The following is a 20,310-nucleotide window of genomic DNA, read 5'->3' as shown; positions in this document are numbered from 1 at the left end:
TCTTGGTCAAAGGCGGCGGGTTGGAAAAGCCCGCCCCGTGATGGCGGTGGGTCGTGGTCAGTTCTTCTGTTGTTACCTGCACGCGCTGGAGCGGCTCGCCACCCAGGCGGCTCCGGAGGACCGACCGCAGCCGGGTGTAGGAGCGAGTCCCGGTGCCCCCGGAGGACCGACGGCCGCAGGCAGAGGCGCGATGTTCGGCTCGAGTTGGAGGGGGCCGGGGCGGTGCCGTTGCGCAGCCGCAACACGGAGCTCTGACAGCGGGGAAGAGTTCAGGTGAGAGAGGAGTGGCTTCGGAGCTCCACGAAACCTCATTTTGATTAAATATTTACACACTCGTCTCGTATTTTCTCTCTTCTTTTTTTTTTTTTTTATATCGCAGCTCTCCGGGAGAAACGACGCAGAAAACCGAATTCCCCGGAATTAAGTCTTTGTCACATGAAAACTTAACGGACAGGTGAGCTAAGCTAATGTAGCTAACATATATTTTTCTAATCAAAATGTGGAAATAAGTTACTGTCATATTTCTAACCCAATTTTTCCATCATATACACATTATTGCGGTCATTTTTAATAACCTTTATACATTTACAGATGGCAGAAGATCGAATATATTGCACTTATGCGCTAAAGTGGCGATAACATTTATATGAAGAAAAAATATATTTCATAGAATAAAAAATTATATTTTGTCAAAGAATGAAGTGAGAGGGGTTTTTTGTTTTCAATTATATGACGGCATTTTGAATTTATGATATCCGGTGTTCCACAGGGATGTGATTTAGGGCCCATAATACTGTTTTCCAGCCCACTATAGAAGTTGTTTATACTTTTTTTTCTCGTTAAGATAACATTTCTTATTTGTCGTGTTTCAAAACTTGGACTCTTTAACGCCTCATGTAAAGCACTGACTCAGACATATGAGCTAACAACTTGTTAATTGTAGAAGTATTATGATCATTTAATTACCAGAACAAAATTAGCAAAATAAGTTAACAGTGTTTTTTTATCGAGCTTCTGTATCGTCACGGCAAACAAGGGACCGCTAAGAAAACCCGCTAACGTGTCCTGGCGTCTCCCTTCAGTCTGCCGCCTGAGATCCTGTTGAAAGTCTTGTCGTACCTGGACATCTTCTCGCTGCTCTGCGTCGCTCAGGTCAACAAGCTCCTCCGCCGGCTCGCCAACGATGAGTAAGTCCAAAGCGTCCTCCCGTGTTCGGCCAAATTAAAACCCCTCGCTCGTAGAAAAAGCGGGCTTCATTGTGAATGGCGGATAACGTTGGCCAACTTTTCGTTCGGGACCGGTTCTCTTCTGCAGTGTGATTTGGTGTCGGATTTACACGTCGGAGTTCAGGAGGCCGATGTGGAGGCCGAAGCCGAAGCAGGAGGAGGCGCGGCCCGCGGAGCCGCGCTCGGTGGGTCACTGGAAAAAGATGTACTTCAGGACGGCAGCGGTTCACATGTATAAATGGAGGAAGGAGCTGAACGCCGTGAGTCCGCACACTGGCCTGCCCCAGCAGACTGAGCACATCCTCAGGTACCAGCCAGCACGTCACGTGTCCCACGCTGCTTCGTGTACCTGAACACATCACGATGAATGTTCCTGTTAGAAATGTTTCTTTTTTTTAAAATCGTCCTTGATGCATATTGCAGGATTAACTCTAAATTTCTCTCCTCTTCTCCCCTGCAGGAGCCAGAATTTGAGCTGGGAGCTGAGGCTGCGGGACGTCGGCGGACAGGAGAGCCGGCACCAGCCGAGCCGGGCGGTGTTCTCCAAGACCTCGCTGATGATCCGCTGGAGCGACGGCAGCCTCGCCGCCTACCAGGACATCAGCAGCCTGCAGCTCCACGCCATCCACAGGGGGGCGCCAAACACTCCGGGACACACCATGTGAGACACTGTGAGAATCCATCAAAAATAGAATGAGTTGATTGACACATGTTTTCTCTTCCTCCTCCTCTGTTCTCCTCTCTTTCCTTCTCCTCTTCATCCTCCTTGCTTCCTCTCTCCTCTACCCGATCTCTCTCTTCTCTTCCTCCTCTCCTCACCTCTGCTTTTTCCTCCTCACCTTTCTCCTCCCCCTCCCCTTTCTCCTCTTCTCATCCCCCCTTTCTCCTCCTCTTCTGCTTTCATCCCCCTCTTTCTCTCCTCTTTCTCTTCCCTCTCCTCTTCTCATCCCCCTTTCTCCTCTTCTGCTCTCCTCCCCCTCTTTCTCTCCTCTTTCTCCTCCCTCTGTCCTCTTCTCATCCCCCCTTTCTCCTCTTCTGCTCTCCTCCCCCTCTTTCTCTCCTCTTTCTCCTCCCTCTCCCCTTTCTCCTCCTCCTCTGCTCTCCTCCCCCTCTTTCTCTCCTCTTTCTCCTCCCTCTCCCCTTTCTCCTCTTCTCATCCCCCACCTTTCTCCTCCTCCTCTGCTCTCCTCCCCCTCTTTCTCCTCTCTCTCCTCTTCTCATCCCTCCCTTTCTCCTCCTCCTCTGCTCTCCTCCCTCCCCCTGCAGACCAGGCTGGTCGTCCCTCCTGCTGGATCTGGACGTCGGTTCTGCTCCGTCTCAGTTCCTGGGTAAAAGTCGTCTGGTGGTCCTGAAGGGTTTCCCGCACGGCGTCGTCGTGGGAACCTGGAGGGTAAAGATCCGACCCGGAGCTCTACTGAACCCTTTTCAGACCTGCACTCGGACGTCTGAATCATCACTTTTACACCCAGAATGTTCTCCAGACTGCTGCCACGTTTCACTAGAACCCACCCAGAGCCGCAGGTAAAACGTCCCGGCCGGGTCCCAGACCCCGCCGTGGAGCTTCACGCCCTCTGATCGGTCGGAGAAATGAGGACAGACAGAATTTAATCAGTGTTTGTTATTTTTAGTCGAAATACGTCTTGTGTATTTTGTAGTGATGCCAAACTTTTTCTGGATTTCTTGTGACTGACCTCTGACCTGTAATACCTCCAAGGTATTGTTGATTTGTGTTTTTCCAGTTAGAACAGGGGGGGTATTAATACTGGTATTATGAGGTTGGTTCTAAATATCTTGACGCCTTTTGTTTGTTTTTTTAGGGGAATCACAGAGTGGCCTTCATCACGATCAGCCTACACTTCCACAAGCTGGTGGAGAGGAGTTTGCTGGGCTCTCCTACCTGGTCAGTTCACCCGGGCTGGATTAGATTAGATTATTAGAGTATTAGTGTCCAGCAGAAAAAAGCCGATTCACACCACGTTTCAGATTCACTCCCTGCGTTTCCACCGAGGAGGAATGAACTAAACGTTGGTGTTTTGGCTCCGTTTGTCCTCTTCCTCCCGCAGCCTGTACTCAGAACCCCCGGCCTCGCCGCTCACCGACCCCTCCGACCTCCAGTTGGGCCTGCACGGCTACACGCTGCACTTCGTCCTCCACAACACCGACGCCTGCATCATGTCCGGACACTTCCACCAGCTCTCCTGTTGCCCAGGTAATCGGATTACTCCCGGCGAGAACTAAGGAAGACTAAAGAGTCCCAGACGTTTTTTAGATTTAAGTTTTTAAAAGAGGTTTTCCAGATTCTATAGCAATTCAGTATACTTTAGCCACTGCGTCACGACACGCGGACTGCTGCACTGCATTGTGGGTAAGAGGTATTCCCTGTGTCCGTACTCAGCCTGGATCCGGGACGGCCTGGTGGGACTGACTGCGATCAGCAGGACCAACGTCTCCCAGCACAGGTCGCTGTCCGGAGGCGTCAGGATGCCGTGGAAGAACGGCGAGCTGAACGGCTTCGTGGAGGTATGCGTGTTCGATTCCCCCTCCGCCGCTGCATTTCTTTCACCTTCACCTTCTAAAGCCAGAAGACGCGTGAAGTGGTCATGAAAGAGGTTTGGATTTGTTGGCTGAAATCCTGAAATTATTCAAAACGGTAAAAATTGTAATGACTGATTTAAAAATTTATCCTCTTGACCAAAACATGAATTTTTTTCCAAATTTGATTAAAAGTGTTTCTTTGAGGAAGTACTAAATGTAATCAAACGTATAAACTAAGTGAATACGTGGAAGCTTCAAAATAAGTGTTACACAAATATTTGCTAAATTACCAGTAAAGTTCTTGTTTGTCTCTCAAAATCACGACGAAAACAAACACCAGCACCAACTAGTGGCTTGGCATGTTAACTGCATCGTTTTCAACCTGTCTGCCGTTTCCATGGAAACGGACTTTGCTTTATAAAAGCTGTCGCGTGAACGTGAAACCTTTCTGAAAAGGAAACTCGTTTTCACTTGAAACGTTGTCGCGTAAACAAGGCCCGAATGAAAGACGAGAAGATGCGTAACGATGCTGAACTGACGCGGTTGAGCTCTTGTGACAAATCCCCAGGCGACGTCGCCGGCGGTCACGCTCGTTTCTGCTCGCCGAAGTTAGCATTGAAAACGGAGCCGGCGGGCCTCCGCCAGCTTCCTGACGCCTTTTTACGCTTTGGCTAGAACTGCTGCTTCATGACGCTGACGCTGCTGGACCAGTTCCAGCAGCCCTTCTGGTGCGAGAGCGCCCCCGTGTGCGTCACGCCGGACCACAGCGGCGACCACTTTCTGATGACGCACGCCAGCGCCCACGGGCGGGTGCGGATGAAGCTGGTGTGGCTGAAGGAGCAGAGGCAGTTCTTCCTCGTCGGCCTCGTCGTCTCTGTCTCCGTCCTCAAAGTCAACCGACACTTTGGTACCGAGTACTGAGGTCCGGACCAGAACAGAACCAGGGTTCCTGTTTTGTTTGGGAGGTTTTTTCTTGTTCATGCGTTCATCAAACAGAAAGTTTAGATCTGCACTCAACTCTCTGAGAATCTGTTCTTGCTTCACCTTTTTGTGTTGGGCTTTGTTGTAACCTGACAGAATCAATAAATTAATTGCCATTTGTTTTGATTTTTGTTTTGGTTTCATTGTTATCAAGAAAAATTATTTGCCTCTTGTTTAACTTTGATTAAAAACAATGAATAATTATCTTGTTTGTTGAGTTTTGTTGTCGCCCGATTAGAATCGAATAATTGTTTATGTCTTGTTTTGATATAATTGTAACCAAAATAATTATTTTGTCTATTGGTGGGTTTTGTTGTAGCCCGATTGAAATGGACCAATAATTATCTTGTCTTTTGTTGGGACTTTGTAACGTGAATGAATTGTTTTCCTCCATTAATCGACTAATTGATTTCACATTGTAATGGTGCAGAATGTGAAAATAATGTCGTGAACAGTCTTGATTGCTAAAGATGTGGAGCATTCAGTAGCTAAGTTGAGGATTCATTCATTTCAATGAAGACTTCACTTCAGACTGATGATGAAGGGCAGCTTGATAAAATAGTCTGGTAGAACATAGAAGCCGCCAGCAGAGGGCAGTATTTGTTTCTGCTCAGCACCTTCCCATTTAAACACATTAGTTATTTATCTGCATACATGAATTAAAGACAACCAAACCTTTCATTTCACCAGTTTTTGACTAATTTCCTCTTTCAAAAAGAAGAAAAACATAAAAGATTCCTCTATGGTTTTATTTTGTCAAACCTTTTTTTTTTTTTCCCCCAGATAAATCTGCTTGAAGCTTCTGACTTGGATAAAACAGAATTGTGTTGGTTTAAAATAGGCTTAAGCAAAGGCCAAAAATAAGAGTTCCACAGTTTTGCAGGTTTTATATCTTGTCTTCTGTCGTACTTTGATATTTGTTGGGAATACATTTGAACCTTACCTTTTTTTTTTTTGGCCTTTGTTGGAGTCTTATAGAAACTGGGTGGTTATGATGTCGTCAGTTGCTGAAACGTGAATAAACCAAAGAAATGTGTTGCGTTGTTCTCGTTTGGTTAAAACTGGTGGCTCCCTCTGTCTGTCTGAGGCCTCTTGTGAATTCAGCTGAAGGCAGTTTCTGAAATGCTTTCCTGCTTCTGAGGGTTAACAGGAAGTACACACAATACTTTGAGGAAACGGCTTTAAGTCCAGCCTAAACATGTGTTTAATTCTATGTGAAGTCTCCTGACTGGCCGCTCTGTTTCCTAGATAAATACCGTCAGCGGAGAAAACATTTGATTTCTGTCAAAAATGTTTATTTCCAAATGCACCTTGTGTATTGCTTTCAGTTATTCATTGGTCACATTTCAGTTTGTTGTGAAAAACCAGATCGAAATCAGGTAGTTCAGGGTAATGAAATTCAAAACAATGAAATATCTTCTAAAAACAACAAAATCTTCACACTGGTTTCAGCTTTTAAGAAACAGGCAGCTTATTTTCTTTTTTGTGAAAGGATCACACACAAATTTCAATCATTTTAAGAGTTCCACTTTTTGGTAGATGAAACACCTCATCAGATCAGTAAATGTACATGATAACATCCACATATTTTACCAAATGATAAAACTGAGAATCTCAGATGCGATGAACTCGTAGGTTTGTTATACACTGTTCTGGAATATACAAAGTTAATGACATTGAGCTACAGTTAATACAACAAGGTTAGTATAGAGATAGAATAACAACATATACGTCTTGTAAGTAATAATTCGATTTTTTTTTTTTGAGGTTGATTCCTGAAATACCCTTAAATTTAACGGATTCAGCGGTGGTCTTGTGTTTGTGTACAAGCTAATAACCAAACTGTACATGCCTGAGCCAGAAAGGACGTCTGTTGTCAAACTCCTGTAAAATCCAATCTGTGGCTTAAATGATGTGTCACAGTGGCTCTGGAAGGTAAATGCGACATCCTGAATCCTTAAACCGCACACAATTCAGTTTGTAAGTATTGCAGGTCTGACTGGAAACAAAAAAAAAGTAATTTTTTAATGATTCCTAATGGGGTCCAAAGTTGTATTTAGGGTTCCTTTCAAGTTAACTTGATTGACAAAAGTCTCCTGGCTCCTTTGTAATTGATCTTTCGACAGCCGTTATGACGAGTGGAGCCGCATTTTCCCCGTCGTTGTTGGTGCACGGACTGAAGTACGGTAGTAGCTTCTCAGTGAAGCAGCAGTCGCTGAAGGTGTAGAGGTGATCTGCCGTGTCGGCGTCGTAAAAGGTGACCTGATTGGCGTCGTAATCCACAAATATCGCTACCGTCTCGAGACGGGACTTCACAGTTAGAGACACGGAAGGGTCGTCGATGGCCTCGTACTCGTCTCCGTTCCTCAACCATATCGTCCAGAAGCCGTTGTCCGGGCAGAGCGTGATGTCTCCTTTTCTCTCAATGGACTCTTTGGCCACTCCAACAGTCCAGGCATTCTTTCCTTTAACCTGAACTTCATAGTAAAATTGCCCCGAGGAGATACTCTGCTTTCCTAAGACATTGACGCATCGTCTGAACCTCTTAGGGTTGTACGGGAGTTTCTGTCGCACGTCTCCATGATAGACCTGTTTCCCATCGTCTGACAAGATAAGATGTGGATGTGACGTGTCGGGATCCAGAGTCACCTCCTGTGCAAACTGCCGGATCCCGTCCAGCTTGGCTTTCATTCTCTCCTGGTCCTCCCTCTCTTTTTTGGGATCTGAGGTCTTGACAGTGGCTTTGGGATTTATAGGGGAGATGATCAAAGGAGCAGAATTTCTGCCTCCCTCGTTAGTGAATGGATTGAAGTACGGGAAAAGTTTCCCCGAAAAGGAGCATTCTGTGAAGGTGTAGAGGTGATCTGCAGAGTCTACGTCATAAAACGAAACCTCACCCTCCTCATAATCCACAAACACCCCCACTTTCTGAAGATCTGACTTCACAGACAGGTGAACTGAGGGGTAGTCTATCGCCTCGTATTCGTCTTCATTTCTTAACCATATTGTCCAGAAACCATCATCTGGGCTGAGTGTGATGTTTCCCTTTCTCTTACTTGACTCTTTGGCCACTCCCACAGTCCAGTCTGTCTTCTGTTGAACCTCAACCTCAAAGTAGAATTTTCCTGAGGAGAAACCCTGCTTTCCTAAGACATTGAAACATGCATCAAACCTCTTGGGGTTGTCTGAGAGGTTTTGTTTAATGTCTCCATGATGAACTTGTTTCCCATCGCTCGACAGGACGAGATAAGGATTTGCTGTAGTGGGATCCAGAATCACCTCCACTGCAAACTGCTGGATGCTCTTCAGTTTGGACTTTTTTCTTTCTCCGTCCTGTGCTGCAGGGTGATTCACCGGAGAAATGATCAGTGGAGCCGAATTAACACCATGGTCATTGGCACTAGGGCTGAAGAATGGGTGGAGTTTCTCCGTAAAGGCGCACTCGGTGTAAGAGTAGAGGAGATCTCCGGAATCTGCATTGTAGAAGGAGATAATACCTCCTTCGTAATCCACAAAGATTCCAACTTTGTGCGGTTGCTTATGAAGCGAGAGTTGGACTGGATGGTCATCGTTAGCCGTGTACTCGTCCTTCTTTCTCAGCCATATTGTCCAGAAACCGTCTTCAGGGCTCAGTGTGATTTTCCCCTTCCGATTGACGGACTCGCTGGCCAGTCCTAAACTCCAGGCGGTCTTCCCCTTCACCTGCACCTCGTAGTAATGTTTGCCAGAGGAGAAACTCTGCTTGCCTAAGACATCGACACACCTGTCGAATCGCTTAGGGTTTTCTGGAAGCTTCTTTCTCACGTCAGTATCATGTACTTGCTTCCCATCATCGGACAAGATGAGGTAAGGATTTGCCGTGTCGGGATCCAGAGTCACCTCCACCGCAAACTGCTGGAGGCTCATCAGTTTGGTCTTATCGTTCGATGGAAAATTCACAGGAGTAATGATGAGTGGTGTAGCATTTTTACCGTTGTTGTTATCGCTGGGGCTGAAGAACGGGTAGAGTTTCTCTGAAAATACACACCCCGTGAAGGAGTGGAGGAGATCTCCAGAATCTGCATTGTAAAAGGAGACGAGTCCTCCTTCGTAATCCACAAAGATTCCCACCTTGTGAAGCTCCTGTCTAATGGAGAGACTGACTGGATGGTCATCATTAGCGGTGTGCACATTCTTTCTCAGCCATATTGTCCAGAAGCCGTCTTCAGGGCTCAGTGTGATTTTTCCCTTCCTGTTGATGGACTCCCTGGCCACTCCTAAACTCCAGGCAGTCTTCCCCTTCACCTGAACCTCGTAGTAATGTTTGCCAGAGGAGAAACTCTGCTTGCCTAAAACGCCGCCTGACTGCGCAAACCTTGTAGGATTCTTTGGGAGATTCTTTTTCACATCGGTGTCATGTACTTTTTTCCCATCGCCTGACAGGACAAGATAAGCATTTGCAGTGTTGGGATCCAGAGTCACCTCCACTGCGAACTGTTTGACATTCCTCAGCGCAACCTTCTTTTTCTCCTCATCCTCCTTCTGGTTCACTCGACAAATTACAAGGGGTGCGGTATTTACGCCACCGTCGATGGTGCTCGGACTGAAGAAGGGGTGGAGCTTCTCAATGAAATGGCATTCGGTGAAGGAGTAGATTAGATCTGAAGAATCGACGTCATAAAAGGAGATGACACCTTTTTCATAATCCAAAAACACTCCCACCCTCTGAAGATGCGACTTCACAGAGAGAGACCGTGAAGGGTCATCAATTGCCTTGTACTCGGTTTTATTTTTTAACCTAATTACCCAGAAACCATCTTCAGGACTCAGTGTGATGGTTCCCTTCCTGTTGACAGACTCACTGGCCAGCCCGACAGTCCAGGCAGTCTTATCCTGAACTTGAACCTCAAAGTAATATCTTCCAGAGGAGAAACTCTGCCTCCCTAAGACATCCACACATGTGTCAAACCTCTTGAGGTTGTCCGGGAGTTTCTTGTAGACATCAGTGCAGTAGACCTGCTTCCCATCGTCAGACAGGATGAGCGCGGGATGTGCTGTGTCGGGATTCAGAGTCACTTCCACCTCACAATCCTGTGCCTCCTTCAGCTTCAGTTTCTTTCTATCATACTCTTCTTTTAGAATTCCGGAATCAGGTGTCAGGATGTGATCGAGTGACGCAATGATCAATGGTGCAGAGTTTTGACCGCCATCACAAGTACAAGGACTGAAATATGGGAAGATCTTCTCGGCAAAGGCGCAGTTGGTAAAGGAATGGAGAAGATCTCCTGATTCTACGTCGTAAAAAGAAACCAGACCGGCCTCATAATCCACAAACACTCCCACCGTCTGTAGCCGTGACTTGACTGAGAGGCGAACTGAGGGATCTGTGTTTGCCTTGTAGTCATGACCATTTCTCAACCATATTGTCCAGAAGCCATCGTCAGGACACAGCGTAATGTCTCCGTTTCGTTCAATCGACTCTTTGGCGATTCCCACAGTCCAAGCAGTCTTTCCTTTCACCTGAACCTCAAAGTAAAATTTCCCAGAGGAGAAACTCTGCTTCCCCAAGACATTGACACATCTTTTGAACCTCTTTGGGTTGTATGGAAGTTTCTGCCGCACGTCACCATCATACACTTGTTTCCCATCTTTGGATAGAACGAGTGCAGGATGTGCCGTATCAGGATCAAGCACAACCTCCACTGCAAACTGCTGCATCGTTGCCAGCTCCGCCTTCTTCTTTAGGATGTGGTCAAGTGAGTTGATGACCAGAGGAGTAGAGTTCGCCCCGCCTTTGCTGGTACAGGGGCTGAAGTATGGGAGGAGCCTCTCTGAGAAGGAGCAACCGGTGAAGGTGTAGACAAGATCGCCAGTGTCTGCATTATAAAAAGAGACCTGACCGTCATCGTAGTCTACGAACACTCCCACTTTCTCAATGCAAGACTTCACAGAAAGGGGCACCGAGGGCTCATCGATGGCCTCGTATTCGGTCTTATTCCGTAACCAAATTGTCCAGAAGCCATTGCTGGGATTCAAAGTGACACTTCCGTTTCTTTCAATGGACTCTTTGGCCACACCCACCGTCCAGTCAGTCTTCTGTTTCACCTGAGCCTCAAAATAAAACTTCCCGGAGGAGAAGCTCTGCTTTCCTAGAACATTCACACAGCTTGTGAATCTCTTGGTGGTCTTTGGGAGTTTCTTGTACACGTCAGTGCAGAACACCTCTTTTTCATCATCAGACAGAACGAGGGCGGGATGTGCCGTGTCTGGATCCAGAGTCACCTTCACTGCAAACTGCTGGATGCTCTTCAGCTCCGCCATTTTTTTTTCGCGGTCTTCTTTTGGACTCTCAGATATGCATTTCCTTACTTTCTGCGGTGGGTTAACTGGCGTTAAGATAAGTGGGGCAGAATTGTTCCCCTCGTCATTTTTGAAGGGGGTGAAGAATGGGTAGAGTATCTCTTGGAAGTTGCAGTCTGTGAAGGAGTAGAGATGAGCCGCCGAATCCACATCGTAGAAGGAAACCAGACCTTCCTCGTAATCCACAAACACCCCTACCTTCTGAGGCTGGTTCACAGAGAGCTTGACTTGATTGTCATCGTTTGCTTCGTACTTATCGCCGTTCTTCAGCATTATGGTCCAGTAGCCTTCATTGGGTTTGGCTCTGATATGTCCTTTCCGTGTGATGGACGCCCTTGCCACTCCGATAGCCCAGGCCGTCTTTCGTTTTACTTCAACCTCAAAATAAAACCTCCCAAAAGAGAATCCCTCCTTTCCCAAGACATTAATGCATGTATCGAACCTCTCGGGATTATCTGGGAGTGTCTTCTTGCCACCGTGATGTACTTGTTTCCTGTCCTCAGACAGGATAAGGTGGGAATGATTGGTGTCCTCATCTAGAGTCACCTCCACTGCAAACTTCTGGACGCTCTTCAGGTCCACTTTGGGCTCTTTTCGGTTGTATTCTTCTTTCTGACCGCCAGAGTCTTTCTTCAGATCTAGAACAAAGTGAGGCACACACGATTACTCCTTGACACTTCAGTCATGACAGCAAAACCAAAACATATATATGCATATCTTACAGACTTAAGCATGATTTACATTTACATATATACCTGCATATATGCACATTCGCAAAATAACAGTAGAAATGAAACAATAGCAATAGTAATGATAATTTAAGATAAATCTAAATTTGCACATTATATATATATATATATATATATATATACTGTATATATGTTTGTGTGTGTGTGCATATCATTACATAATAAGATAAATAATATATTGAAATAGAACAATTACATGAAATGAAAGTGAGAAAAAAATGGGAAAATTAAATTAATCATCTCAGCCATTTAAGCAGTTTTAATAGTTTTAGCTATTTGGACTATTTAGTTTTATCTGTTGTAGCTGTTTTTGCAATTTTACCCTTTTATATGTTTTATTAGTTTTTATTCTGTTTGAGACTAATTTATTCTCTTTCTGTTTTTAGCAGTTTTGCCATTTCTGTTCTAATTATCTTAGATTCGTTACAATTTATCCCTTGTAGGATATTTTATTCTTTGTACCCATTGTACTCTTTGGTTTTGGTTAGATATTTTTTGGTAGTTTATTTTCAGCAGTTTTAATAGTTTTAATAGTTTTTAGCTGTTTTAGTGTTTCATCTCTTGACATACAGCCTTTCAATTCATCTCCACATATCAAGGAGGTGCTCTTTGTCTTAGCTGGCCATGAGGAGGCGCTGTTGGGTTTCTTATTTCATGAAATCATACACAAATGCGTGCAGAGAACAATACTCTATAAATGTTAACACAATGGAGAGTAGCCAGCACTGTGATAAATAAGGCTCCGGGAGTGACAGTAATGGCAAAGTTGAGTATTCTTGCCGAATCCTGCAGGGGGCGACAGACCGAATGTGCCTCCCTATAGAGGCAGTTAGTGGAGGTCACCTGTGAGTCCCGATCCGGAGCTTTCCAAATGGGCCACCAGGTCGATCCTGTGGATCTTGTTGAGGACCTTCATGGTGACCCTCCGAGCTTCAGGCTCGCTGTATTTCTCTGCGATGATGTCCGCCACATTCTCAATCGTAGCGTCCTCCAGCCGGGACTCGGGGATGCCGTTCAGCTTCAGAAGCCACTTGAACTCCCGAAATTGTTTGCTTTTGAGTTCCTGGAGAACGCACCAGATATCCTCCCGGACACTTGACATCCTGGCTCTTTTGAACCTACAGAACAGATGAGAGATGTTGAGGCGTCCATGACGGTTCAAACTGCTGTGTGTAAATGAAATTGTCCATATTTTCTCAAAAAAAGTTGCGTTTTATTATCAAGAACCTAAACGTTACTGCAGTCATTTTAACTTGAATGCTGAAATTCCCCAACAACAGTTGGTGTCTGTTAGCAGCTAACAGTTAGCTTCCAACTGTTTGCAGCTAATAACGTAGCTACCGTAATTTCCCGACTATAAGCCGCTACTTTTTTCACGTGCTATGATTCCTGAGGCTTATACAATGATGCCGCTAATATATGGATTTTTACAGGTTAACGGGCTTCATGCAGCAGATGTGGCGTTCACATTCAGTTTTGATAGCGGACCAAACCATCCGTAAAATGTCACACAATTACACCAGCTGCTAGTTTGGAGGCACTGTCGCTTCACACAAACACTGACCAGAGAGGAAGTAAAGAAGAAACACAGCTCATTGATTGGTCCGGACCGAAACCGGAGTCCCGCCGCTTTAGCCCGTGGTGGCGAGGCTAGTTATCCCGTAGCTAAAGGGTAGCCACAAACAATCGTGATATATAGTCTTCAGACCAGATATCAATAAGCGCCTTTTTCCACTTCTTCTTCCTCTTTACTTCTTCCTCACTATTCCACGTCTGCCCGCAAGATATTTTCCAACTTTTTCTTTCTGCGTCTGCTTCTTCTGATTCGCCGGGTTAGCTGTTTGTTTACTACCCAGAATGCATTGCACACATCACGTCCTCCCCGGTCCTCTCACCCCACCTGCTGGAAAGATCGTTTGTAAAGGAACCACTTCCTCACAACTCCACGTCTGTGCACGAGCCATTTCCCAGGAGAAAACAAATGTTACAGGACTCCCGCTTTTTTTCTTCCATATTCACACACCCAAAATGCATTGCGCTCTACGTCTTATAAGGAACTGACTTCGGAGTGCGTTCACATTTCCCCAAATGAATTGGACTTTCCCAGAAAGTTCCTAAAGAGACTCTGGTCCGCATCAAACGGTAATGTGAACGCGCCCCGTCTGACAATTGACATTCCACAGCATCTAAAGTTGTCTTCCAACAGTTAACAACTGTTATTATTTTCTTCTCAGATGAATTTGACTAAATGAATTAAACTTTAGACTGCAGTAAAATAAAAAAAAGATTTTCGGTTGTTGAATAGACATAGGTACCTTCTCCTCCTCAGGAGCTTAACATCGATCCATCTTCAGTTCCGCTGAAGAAATCTGATGAATCCTGAAAAAATTCAAGATGGAAGAAGATCAGCAGTCTGCTCAACCTGCTCGTGTCCTGATTGTGTCCTCATTACACCCAACAACCCGTTTACACGCCAAGTGAAGATACATTGTTTATGCATTCTCTTTTCAGAAAAGTTTTGCATTCACGTTTTAGCAGTTTTAAAATGATGTAGTTGGCATGGCACGGTTTGCTGTTTTTGTAATAACACACACACACACACACACACACACACACACACACACACACACACACACACACACACACACACACACACACACACACACACACACACACACACACACACACACACACACACACACACACACACACACACACACACTCTCTCTCTCTCTCTCTCTCTCTAGTGGGCAGACAGCCAAGTTGGATTGTTATTACAGTGACTGCCAACTATGAAACTACCAAGTGCCAGGAGAATAAGGACTGGGAGTCATGACACTCTAAAGGAGGCCAGGACCCTATTATTTTTGTAATGTTTCTTCTTCTTCTTCTTCTTCTTTTTTTGCAGCAAACTTGCTAAAAAAAAACTCACCAAATTTGGCACGCTCATAAAGACTGGTGTTCCAATTAAGGAAATGTAAAAAAAAAATAACCCCCAGAGTGCTAAAATGTCTCTCTAGCGCCACCTAGAAAAACCAAAACCCTAGTCCTACTCAGCCATACTGGACTCTACTTGCCTCGCCTCTTTTCTGCTCGGCCTCTGTCGTTTTCCACTGAACTTTGAAAGAACTTAGACAAAATCCAAAACAGAAGGGAAAACCATAGTTCGCAGAAGGGTTAAAAAAAAAAAAAGGCTTGTAAAAAGAAAAATAGACTCTATAGGGAATTTATCACACAAAGAACAAAGGATAAGGACAAGTACAAAAAAATATAAGAACAAATTGACATCATTTATGAGATTGCAGAAAAAAAGACTACTATGGTCAATTGCTATTAAAAAACAAAAAACAACATAAAGGGAACCTGGAGAGTACTCGATGGTATTAAAAAATGTAGCAAAAATGTCTTCCAACATATTTTATAAATAATAATTCAGTTATGGAAATTACTCAAGAAATTGCAAATGCTTTTAACAATTTTGTAAATATTGGCCTACATTTTGCAAAGGAAATTAGGGATCTAGACCATAATTATGATTTTGCATTCAACAGTAACAATTCAATGTCAGAAGCGGTTCGAAAGTTTATGAGCAAAAAGTCTACAGACAATAATACCATTGATATGTCACTTAAAATGGAAGTAATGGAATGTGTCCATAAACATATACACGTAAACATTCACTTATATATGCAACAAATCAAAACAAACTGGTAGTTTTCCGGAAAGGATGAAAATGGTCCCAATATATAAAAAGTGACATATATTTGACTGTCCTTCTTGACTTAAAAACAGGATGTTTTTGAACTGGACTTTACTCCAAGAACCTTTTTTTCTTTATTAAAACAGCGGGTAAATTATTTTGAATAAAAATTTATTCAAATCATTATTAATAATCAAAAATTATTAATCATTTGTTCAATTATGAAAATTACTAAATTACTGGAAAAAAAGTGTTTTAACTTTAAACACCCAGGTATTCAGCCAAACAAATTAAAGTAAGCTTTTCATTTACTTTATATATATTTGTTAAACCAAAGTAGTTTAACCAAAATACAGCACTGAAATCCATCAAGTGCTTTTAAACAGTTTGTTCTAACACTTGCAAAATTATATTTAGTTGATTTTCAAATTAACCATCTTTAGAAAATATCACTCCTTCATTTTTAGCACGATGTTGACATTTGGTGTTACAAACAAAATGGATTAAACTTAACGTCCATATCAAAGTCGAATCTCCCAGGCATTCTTGAATTTACCAAACAATTGTTGGGAGATATAAAAATATGGCTTTTATGTTATTTTCATAATTATATTTCTATATATATAATTTTTATTTTCATATATAGATTTTTGGGAGTAGTTATAACTATTTGTTTTTCTGTTTTTAGCAAATCCATGTTTTCTGGCTGTTTCAGCTGTTTTTTTTCTCCCTGGAGATGAAACAAGTTTTGAATATCAGCATGGTATGCAATGGAAACTGATAAAGCTGTTCCTGCTACAGCACCGAGACCCCAGTTCCTCTAAACGAGTAACTAATTCACGGTGACCCTTTAGTGATTGGTCGCGGTTTCCTTTACATGACTTCCTGCTTCTTTTTCTGTATTTGGTCGCATTTTTTCGCAGTTTGATGGATGTGTGTGTGTCTACCTGCGGGGGAAATACACACACATTCCTCTATGTTGACTTCTGCGGATGTTTGACTCGTCAGGCGAACGTTTAAAAGTACCACGTACGCATACGTACATACGCACACAAATGCACGCTGTGAGTGGGTTAACAGCAACCACACACACACACACACACACACACACACACACACACACACACACACACACACACACACACACACACACACACACACACACACACACACACACACACGTCTTCCTTGCACTGTGAGGCCCGCTCGCCTTGTTGTTCACCATAATTTACAACACTTAAAAACACGCAGCCCAGAACAACTTCGACATGCAGAAACAGGCTGGGAATCAACCCCCCCCCACCCACCCCAAACCCCTGGCCTCCCCCCGACCCCGTCCACTGGCCCCCCCTCCCCCGCTCCGTATGCTCATCGAACTGTAAAAAGTCAACGCACGAGGGCTCGCAACTTCTAAAATGTGTGTGTGTGCGCGTGTGTGTGTGCGTGCGTGCGTGCGAGTGAACTCACCCCCGTTGTCCCGTGTTTTTTTCCGTACATTTCCAGATTGCTCGCTCCGTGTCGGCAGACGACGGCCCCCTCGTTGGACAAGGAGAGCTCGTCTAATCTTGCTTTCGGTTTCTGCTCACTTCCTGATTTAGTGGACTCAGACGGGGCCTCCTTTTATCTCTTGACACACATCTGTGCACACCCAGATGCGTTATGCAACATTTTTCCACCACTAGTAGTAGTAAAAAGTACTTCTGGTAGTATTAAAGTACCTGTAGCAGTAATAAAGTATGAGTAAAAGTACCATTAGTTCTTAAAAAAAAGTTAAAGTACCATAAATGATAAATAAAGTACCAGTAGTTGTAAAAAAAAGTACCACTTGAAGTACAACTAGTTGTTGAAAAAAATGTAACCGGGCCAGGCAAGGAAAATTTATTCATAGAGCACCATTCAGACACAAGGCAGTTCACAAAGAAATACAATGAATAAATTAAATCCAGACAAAGAAATACATTAAAACAAGCGATTCTTAATCACAATCAATTAAGAGTATGAAATACTTTTAAACCTCTCACGTTCTCTCTCACACTCACATCCTTTTCATGGGATCATAATAACTGAAGTAGATTAATCACAGTAAAGAATGAGTTAAAGTATCACAAATTGTTTAAAAGTACCAATCGTAAAAAAACAAACAAAAAAAACCATCAGCACCAGTAAAAGCACCAGTGTGTGGACGTGACCAAATGAGACTGCTGGAGAGATCCATAACGACCTTGCGTTGCACCACTAATCAATAGTTAAAGTCTCTCAACAGCTTGTTCACAACAACGTACAGGAAATGAAAGCCGACCAACATGACAATTCTTTCTCCAACGAAGCCCAGCCAGACTTCGTAATGTCTCAGAATACAAAGGGATTGGCACGGAATCACTGATTGCAATGAGGGCAGGGGCGGGAATCGAAAACCGGTTCTTTTTTTGAGAACCGGTTCCCATTTTTTGTCAGTTCCTTGAATCGATGTTTGCAAAATTGGCAAATGATTTCCAGTGTGTATGAATGACGTCACCATGCACGACACGTACTATCACTATCAGACTTTTTTTTTTTTTTTTTTTAACAAACTTGATGACATCATTTGTCAAGTGTGCTGAAGTCATCTGAAACGCAGGACGGTGGCCCTCCAGGACCGTGATTGGACGCAGCTGCCTCTGACGTTTAAACACAAAATTTGTGTGCTTCTACCCAATGAACCCGACGCCCTTGTGTGTGATCAGATCTAATCCTGATGACTGACGGGGCAGATGATGAGAGGAGCGGCGTTTTGTCCGCCCTGATGGGTTCCAGGACAGAAAAATGGGAGGAGTTTTCCCTTAAAGGAACAGTCTTTGAATTGATGAACGATATCGGCAGAGTCTACATCAAAAAAAGAAACCAACTTGTTGTCGTAATCGACAAACAAGCCCACCTTCTTCAGCGGACTCGTCACACTGAGGTGAACGGTGAAGGCTTTGTATTTCCCTCCCGTCCTCAAGCCGATGGTCCAGAATCCGTTCTCTGGGTTCGCGGCGATGGATCCCTTCCTGTTGGCGGACTCCTGGACGACGCCTAAATCCCACGAGGTCTTTCCTTCCACCTGCACCTCGTAGTAAAACCTTCCAGAGGAGAAACTCTGTCTCGCCAGAGCGTTGATGGCTACGTTGAATCTGCCGGGATTGTCGGCGAGGTTCTGCCTCATGTTGCTGCCGTAGACTTGTTTCTCGTCATTCGACAGGATGAGATTCGGATGCGCCGTGTCGGGGTCGAGCGTCACGTCCACCGCAAACTGCTGCGCCCGGGTCAGTTTGGCCTTAGCGAGGAACGTCTCCATCTGTTGAACGAGCTTGTCCTTCATTAGATTCACCGTGGTGAACACGGTGCGTCCGTATGACGGCTGAGAAACGCTGACCTCCGTCCACTTCTTCCCAGAGAACCGTGCGATGAGATCAGAGTGATCGTTGAAGGGAGGCGTCTCATTCTTCGTGCTTTGAGCTAACATCGACCACTCCCGTTCCAGCTCTTGGACCAACACGTCGGCCTCTTCTTGAGTACTTTTCTGCTTTTTCTCAATCTCTGCCTTGAGATTACGCAGGCTTTCGTCCACAGACTGATGCAAAAGAGCAAAAACTCTCGCGCTGTTTCCGATCTGTTGCTCTGCCGACTTCCTGCTGGTTTCAGCCGAGTTCTTGATTTCCCAAATCTTTCTCCGTCGTTCCTCCATCATCTGCTGGATTTTCGCCTTGGTGTCCTGCAAGTTCGCATCGTTGGTTTGACTTTCCAGGTTTTGGACGCCTGAAACAAAGGAGAGGAAACACATCTGGTCAGTTTTAACACCATATTTAGCCATTAGCAGTGTCTGAACTTTGAACGCCGTCGTCATGACGGGTAATCAACGCATGCTCAACATCCGTACCCGTCAAGATCTCACATGTACTCTTGTGAGACAGAGTTGTGGTATGACAAAGGGTCAGAATGAGCTCGGTGTCTGATTTCTCAAATATGAGGGTATTTGAATACTCTGTGTCTTCTCTTTTTTTGGTGTACGTCTGTGGCAGAGTTACAGCAACACCCATAGGCCTGGCATATGGTCTACATCTATTTGAGCCATGCTCATAATGACGTGTGGATAGAAAAGAAATGGCGACTATTTTGGCTCGTGTGGACAGGACCTTATTGTACGTCGTCCAGAACTAGGAACAGCTTTGAATAGACGCAGGACACGGCAAACAGACTTTAGAATAACAAAACTATACTTGGATAAACCCAAACGACCTAGTCATCGGCGTAAAAACTTTCATGCTCACCTCTAGTTTGTAATCGCTGCGACAGATCGTTCCGATTCACCTTCTTTAAGATATCAGCAGCGATCTCCAGAGCTCCGTCACAATGATATTTCTGGACCATGAGGTCCACCGTGTCCAGCCGGTCGACTCCTTCCAGCCGGGCAACCGGGATGGGACCGCCAGCGACATCACTCCCCTTCAGAAACCATATAAATTCCTTGAAGTGTTGGTCGGTCAAATCCTGCAGGACCATCAGCAGGTCTTCTTTGAGTGTTGTCATCCTGGAACCCCTGAACGATTTAGAATAACCTCAGTAACCAAACGGTTTCAAACCACGGAGAAGACTATAAATTTTTTGCACAGTTAAAGCCAACTCATACTTTCCGCACGTCGGCAGTTGGTCCGTGTCACCTAAATATTGTTGCATGCGCCATGGCAACGAACTACAGCAATGGGCGCATTGTTTGGGGAACACTCCGCCGGTGTCCCCATCTGTACAATCCCAGATTGAA

General features: G+C 44.6%; 2 protein-coding genes across 2 annotated transcripts; one reads left to right on the top strand and one right to left on the bottom strand.

Moving 5' to 3' along the window:
* LOC308127340 (F-box only protein 15-like) lies at positions 1 to 5,777 on the top strand. The gene is made up of 10 exons (XM_080492326.1): positions 1 to 273; positions 380 to 454; positions 1,083 to 1,187; positions 1,315 to 1,533; positions 1,687 to 1,887; positions 2,493 to 2,616; positions 3,044 to 3,126; positions 3,290 to 3,435; positions 3,622 to 3,746; positions 4,437 to 5,777. Exons 1-10 carry the CDS (start codon positions 41 to 43, stop codon positions 4,680 to 4,682), a joined length of 1,557 nt encoding a protein of 518 aa, XP_080348452.1. The 5' UTR covers positions 1 to 40; the 3' UTR covers positions 4,683 to 5,777.
* LOC308126884 (uncharacterized protein) lies at positions 5,705 to 20,078 on the bottom strand (the record flags this gene model as incomplete). The annotated part of the gene is made up of 5 exons (XM_080491575.1): positions 5,705 to 11,719; positions 12,674 to 12,948; positions 16,998 to 17,089; positions 18,274 to 19,307; positions 19,820 to 20,078. The coding sequence occupies 5 exons, from the start codon at positions 20,076 to 20,078 to the stop codon at positions 6,816 to 6,818; spliced, it is 6,564 nt and encodes a 2,187-aa protein (XP_080347701.1). The 3' UTR covers positions 5,705 to 6,815.
* Between the last annotated feature and the right edge of the window lie 232 nt (positions 20,079 to 20,310).

The sequence above is a fragment of the Lipophrys pholis genome (genome assembly GCF_963383615.2).
Source record: "Lipophrys pholis genome assembly, chromosome: 22".
NCBI lineage: Eukaryota > Metazoa > Chordata > Actinopteri > Blenniiformes > Blenniidae > Lipophrys > Lipophrys pholis.
Note: the sequence above shows the minus strand (reverse complement) of the source record. Positions and strands in the feature narration are given on the sequence as shown.

Coding starts and splice junctions, on each gene's coding strand:
- LOC308127340 (XM_080492326.1), top strand. CDS start 41: ATGGCGGTGGGTCGTGGTCAGTTCTTCTGTTGTTACCTGCACGCGCTG. Junction 2,617..3,043: donor TCGTCGTGGGAACCTGGAGG/GTAAAGATCCGA, acceptor TTGTTTTTTTAG/GGGAATCACAGAGTGGCCTT. Junction 3,747..4,436: donor AGCTGAACGGCTTCGTGGAG/GTATGCGTGTTC, acceptor CGCTTTGGCTAG/AACTGCTGCTTCATGACGCT.